The sequence below is a fragment of the Pogoniulus pusillus genome, chromosome Z, assembly GCF_015220805.1.
Source record: "Pogoniulus pusillus isolate bPogPus1 chromosome Z, bPogPus1.pri, whole genome shotgun sequence".
Lineage (NCBI taxonomy): Eukaryota > Metazoa > Chordata > Aves > Piciformes > Lybiidae > Pogoniulus > Pogoniulus pusillus.
The window spans coordinates 40473332-40479331 of record NC_087309.1 but is presented as its reverse complement, the minus strand read 5'-3'; the positions used below and the strand labels follow the sequence as shown (position 1 = coordinate 40479331).

The 6000-nt window shown below is 52.1% G+C and overlaps 1 protein-coding gene across 1 annotated transcript in view; it reads left to right on the top strand.

The window, feature by feature from the left end:
- The first annotated feature begins 285 nt into the window (after positions 1-285).
- Positions 286-6000, top strand: part of MCTP1 (multiple C2 and transmembrane domain containing 1) — a 411441-nt gene continuing 405726 nt past the window's right edge. Inside the window, exon 1 of the mRNA XM_064140769.1 lies at positions 286-1337. Within this exon, the coding sequence (XP_063996839.1) occupies positions 762-1337 (576 nt within the window). The 5' untranslated portion in view covers positions 286-761. The remainder of the gene's footprint in view (positions 1338-6000) is intronic.

Here is a 6000-nt window from a genome sequence, read left to right as displayed (position 1 = left end):
GTTCTCTGCAGCGCTGTCAGCGCTTTCAGGAGCAATCAGCCCTCTCTCCACAAGGTCACCGTGTGCCGGGCTCGCTGCCTGCCTCGCCAGCCGGGACCACCGCTGGCAGTTCATGGTCCACCGCTGGAGCTGTCCCATGTCACCCAAAGGCTTGGATGTCTCCAGCTCCAGGGAAACTGCATCATCACGGTGCTGCTCGCCTCCGGCAGCAGCATCCTCCGGGTCCGCAGCTCTCTGCTCTCGCTGCCTCCTGCAGACGCCACTGCCACAAACACTAACCAAGACACACTGCGGTGGGGAGGGGGCCTGATAAGTGTCCTGCCGCTCTGGCTCCGCACCTATAGATGGTCGAGCTGCCGGTAGCGGCTTCGCTCCCCCACATGAACTTTTCCGCCGGGCTTCGCGCCTCTGCGCATACCGGCTCCGCGCAGTCCGCCCCCGCCGCGGACGCCGAGAGACCGCCCGGGGCTGGCTTCGAGGTGCTGCCGGCGGCAAACTTTCCGCCTGGCGGAGCCGGAGAAGCTGCGTGCGCGGGTGGGTGTTCGTCCTTCCTTTAACTACTTGCGCGGCGCGTCTCCATCCCCGGCCTCTCGGGTCAGTGCGGCGCTGTGCGGGGGGCGGCGCGGCGGAGGAGCCCCGCGCTCGTCCCCGGCGGCGGCCGCCGCTCCGGCCCGCCCCGCACGGGAGTGAAGGAGCCGGACTCCGGCGGGCTTTGCTGTTGTTGCTCCCGCATCCACTGCTGCCGCAGCAGCAGGAAGAGGATGGAGCGGGGCAAGGAGAACCGGGCGGCCGCGGGGGACAAGCCTGCCGAGCCCGAGCCGGCTGTGTCTTTCCAGGCCCGGCTGTGGAGGAACCTGCAGCTGGGGGGAAAGGGCCGGAGTAGCGGCAGCGGTGGGCGGGCGACTGCAGAGCGCCGCACCGCAGAGACCCCGGCCCCACCGCCGGTCAGCGGCAAGGGGGACCTCCCGCCTGGCGCCAAGTGGAGCGGCTTCAAGCGGCGGCGGCAAGTGCTGGACCGAGTCTTCTCGTCCTCCCAACCCAATCTCTGCTGCTCGGCCGCCGAGCCGCTGGAGCCGGGCGGCGAGTCCGGCTCTGCCTCGTGCCGCCTGCCAGAACACCCCCAGGACAAGGGGCCGCCGGCCGGCAGCCGCCGCGACCCCGTCGCCGGGAATGAGGGGCCCAAGGTCGGCAAGGAGGGACGCCGAGACGGGGCGCACCTGTCCCACCAGAAGAGCTCCTCGCTGCCCAGCACTGCTTGCCTGGAGCAGCTGCTGCAGGGCTCGCCTACCGCCGGCAGAAGGAAGGAGTCGCGGGCAGAGGACAGGGACGGCAGCGCGGTGAGTGGCGGCCTTCCCACTCCAGCTCTCCGCGGGGTTGCGCTGGGGGGAAGCCCTCAGCGGGCGGGGAGGCGATGCTGGGAGTGTGCGGGGCTAGAAGATGGACCCTGGCGGGAGGAGGTTCGGAGAGTCAGGAGGGCGGCCGCTGGGGAAGGGAGGCGAGGGAACAGGCGACGAGGCGGGAAGGTGCACTCCGGCAAGGTAGATGAAGCAGGAGAGTGGCTGCTGAGGAAGGGAGGTGAAGTGAGGTGAGAGGACAGGAGGTGAGGTGGGAAGGTAATCCCTGGGGAGGGGAGGTGGGAAGAACCTCTGCTGTTGAGGGTGAGGGGAAGACAGCTCAGCGGGACGTGGGATTCCTGGGAAGGGGAGGCGGGAAGGGCAGCTGCTGAGGAAGGGAGTTAAGGGGACAGGCGTCGAGGCGGGAAGCTGATCCCGCGGAATCCTAGCGGGAAGGGAGGTGAGACGAGCGAACATAGGGTGAGTGAGGAGGTGGTCCGCAGGGAGGCGGGAAGGGTGGCAGCTGGTGAAGGCGGTGAGGGGACAGGCGGGGGAGGCGGCCAGGACTGACGCTCTGCCCCACGGCTCATTGCCTTCGGGTAAGAACCGCTCTGGGCTCACGACACAGCCTCTCCCACCCCGGGGCTTGGCCTGTCTCCCCAGCAGGCGGCGGCGATGGCTGTCGTGAGAGGCAGCGTTATGGGGACACGTGCTCGACGAGCTGTGGGGGATGTTTATACTCCGGTGCCGGAGCAACCTCCCTCAGACCTTCCTTGTATCAACCACACAGAGAATTGTCACAAAGGCTGAAGTTTGAGTTATGTACCCATAGAGTGAGGTCCCCTTGCTGTCACACCTTTCACCAGAGCCACCCTTGGTTTATGTGAAAGCACAGCACTGCTAGTGTCTGTCCTTGCCACTTCCAGCAGAGCTTCTGCTCAGGCAGCCTCTGCCTTCTAGCCAGCTTGATTATCCACGTTGAAGTTACCATTTCTTTTAGTTTCTGTGAGATGCTTGAGTGATGACCACTAGTACAGATTCTGTAGATGGCAGATAATTAATTGTCAGAACACGACAGATGCTGGCTCTGGTGGTGGTTGGTTCAGGCTGATGAAGTGGTTGTTCTTCCCTTATCATCGAGAGAGGGTGGTGTACAGACACAGCTCTTCTGACTGTCAGTTCCGAAATTAAGTGGTGATCCTCGTGTGGTAGGGACTGCCGAGTCTTGGAATAAATTATCTGTAAGAAAAGTGCAAAACATATGAGTCATTCTGGAGTTTGTGTAATTCTCAGCAGCCAGCCACTTTCTGCAGGAGTAGTTGACTAATACAAATTATTATATATTGTCTTCTGTCATAACTGGGAAGAAATGAGTTACTGTGTGTGGTCAGAAAGAAGCTCTATGAGTGTATTTGGCTTTTGTCAGTGCTACAGAATCTATAGTTGTGACCTAGCAAACAGCAGTGGTGTTTCCTGCAAGCATCCCAAGAGGTCAGCAGGACTTTGACGTCCCTTTGTAGAGTGCAGCCTTCATCTTTGCGAACCCAAGACCTGTGGGTTGTTTTACTGATAGGCACCATGCTGGCTGGAAGTTGCTGCAGTTATCCTTTATATAAATCATGTCTGTAGATGGTTTAGGTCTTTGTTTCCTGATTTGGGATTATTCTGACAGTTGTTGACAAAGAGAGCATTTCATTTTAGTAGTCACTCCCTTGCTTCCCCACTCCTGGCTTGCAATACTGAACTGTGTGGTTTAGGTGTCATTGTTTGAGGCTACAGGATATTCTTCTACTTTAAAGACTTGTTACACCTAGCAATTAATAAAAATGAAAATATGAGTGGATTTTTTTTCAGTGTTCTGCTGTGGTTTTCAGCAAAGAAATAGCCTGTTTATTTACAAAGCATGTCAATAGTTACTTAGTTATGAGGACATTACTCTTGCTTTGAACAAGGTACAGTCATAACATTTGGAAAAGATACTGCTGATCAAAACAAAGCTTTCTAATGCATCTCTTTCATTAGCAGGATTGTGGCCAATTCTTCCAAGCAGTTTCTAGTATTAACCTGGGCTGTGCCTGCCTAGCAAACCTGTTGTTTTTGATATTAAGTAAAGCTTGTTAAGTCCCTTGTGTGTTGGTAGAGCTGGTGAGCGTGATGTTTATTTTGGAGGGATGAATTAAAACAAATGTTTTGCTGTTCCATAATCTAGTGTATCCTCTGCTCATCTCCAGAAGTATAGTCTCATCCAGGTTAGTAAATCTGATTTAATTCACCAGCTTCCCTGAGCTGTGGGATGGTTGTTGGAAATGAGACTTGGACTGAGAAGTGCTGTTCTGTTCTTCGGTTGTGTCTGGTACTAGCTGTTATAGAGCAAGTGCCTTTCAGTGTGAGCAGCTGGAGTTTCCAGTTCAACGTATTTGAGAAGGATATTCCAGAGCTTGAATATATTCCAATACAATATATTTTAGGAATCAAGTCTCGTGCTCTTACATGCTGTACCTCCAGGGCAGTGAGGTCTCTGCCTGACTTCAGTCATGTCTTGTCGTTTACATCCTCTGAGGATTTGAGATTAGAAATCTGGTAAAATGAATTTGTAATAATTTATGTTTTTCAACTCAGATTTTACTTCCAGCAGCACTAACTTCTAGAGCTCTCTTAAATTCTATTGCCTTCCAGGCTTACCTGTCCAAAGATCATGAAAATTCTAGTATCTGACAGAATTGTGACAGTGAAATTAAATTGTCCCAAAGTTATTTTTAGTAAGTAGAAAAACTAATACTTGAACTGCAGCTTGCTTTAAAATATATTAAAATTTTGGTTGAAATGCAGGGACAAGCAAATACTACTGCCTCTCTTGGGACAAGTTTTTATCAGTTTCATATACACCAAAAAAAAACATTTTAAGGGAGATGGTGAGGAAAAAATGAAGTGCCCTGTGAAGTCAAATTTCTTGTGCTTTTGGAGTGGAACACAAGCCCTGTGAGGAGAGACTGAGGGATCTGGTGTTGTTTAGCCTGGAGAAGAGGAGGCTCAGGTGTGACCTTATTGCTCTCTACAACTACCTGAAGGGAGGTTGTAGCCAGGTGGGGTTTGGTCTCTTCTGCCAGACAATCAGCAACAGAACAAGGGGACACAGTCTCAAGTTGTGCCGGGGGAAGTATAGGCTGGATGTTAGGAGGAAGTTCTTCTCAGAGAGAGTGATTTCCCATTGAAATGTGCTGCCCAGGGAGGTGGTGGAGTCACTGTCCCTGGAGGTGTTAAAGAAAAGTCTGGATGAGGCACTTAGTGCCATAGTCTAGTTGACTGGCTAGGGCTGGGTGCTAGGTTGGACTGGATGATCTTGGAGGTCTCTTCCAAACTGGTTGATTCTATGATTCTGTGAGTTGAGTTGCCACCAGTGAAAATGAGCACAGGTTAGTGTAAGTTGCTGTATTCTGCATTGACTTAATCTTTTGCTTTTCTTTTCTTGTCACAGTCAATGCTTGCAATGCTTTTCTTGGCACAGTCAAACTACTTCAGGATAGCCTCAGCTAACTGGAATGTGGTCAAGTGATGTCAGATTGGATATGGATGGTCCAGCAGAGGTCTGGTTTTGTCAGCTCTGAACAAAGCTTCTTTTGGAGGGAGCAGGGTTAATTACTTGCTTGGACCAAAGAGTGGAGCCAAGCAAATAACAACCATTACATTGGAACACTGAACATGGTCTGGTTCTCCTCTGAAATCTGAATTCTTCTCAAAGCTGTCTCTGAGCAGTTTTTGGAAGAGGAAGGCTTTATAACTGCTGTACTTGTTAACAGGAACCTGTATTTGTTTTCAAGGGTAGCCAAAGTATAAGTATGGTTTATTAGAACAAAGGAATAAACATCTGTGGAATTAAACTTCTTTCTTCCTCTGAGGAGTGGCTGAAGGAGCTGCGAGTGTTCTGCTTGGAGAAGAGGGGAGACCTTATTGCTCTCTACACCTGCCTGAAAGGAGGTCGGAGCCAGGTGGGGTTGGTCTCTTCTCCCTTGTAAGAAGTAGCCAGACAAGAGGAAATAATGTCAAGTTTTACTGGGGAAGTTTAGATAGGAACAATTTTTTTCCCAAAAAAAGTTACCAAGGTTTGGCCCATGCTGCTCAGGGCAGTGATGCAGTCCCCATCCCTGTAGTGGTTTCTAAGCTCTATAGATGTGGTGCTGAGGGATGTGGTTTAGTGGTGACCTGACAGTGCTGGGCTAATAGTTGGACTTAATGATCTTTGAAATCTCTTCCACCCAAAACAGTTCCGAGATTCTTTTCGTGTTCCAAAGGCTTGTATATCTGGTTTACTTGGCCAAACCTTTCCTAATCCTAGACATCCAGGCACCTTCATGTACTTGAGAGCTGCAGGCCATGGTCTGCACCCTAGAGGGAGTGAGATGAGGGTGGAGTGCTTCGTGGGAGGGAGGTGACAGCAACCCTCCAGGGATTCTGCCACTCTTGAGGGACTTCAAGAGGCTGAATATTCTACCATAGCCCAAGGCATCACAGGAGGGGGTTTTCTGCTTACCCCTTGTGATTTACATCTTCTGGCTAGCAAGACCTTATGCTTACCCAGCAGTGTTTGTGCCAGCTTGGTCTTTTTCCTGAATGTGAGGTGCAGATTTGTGTGGAAAGCTTTATGCCATTTCCAGTTTGTGTGAAAAGC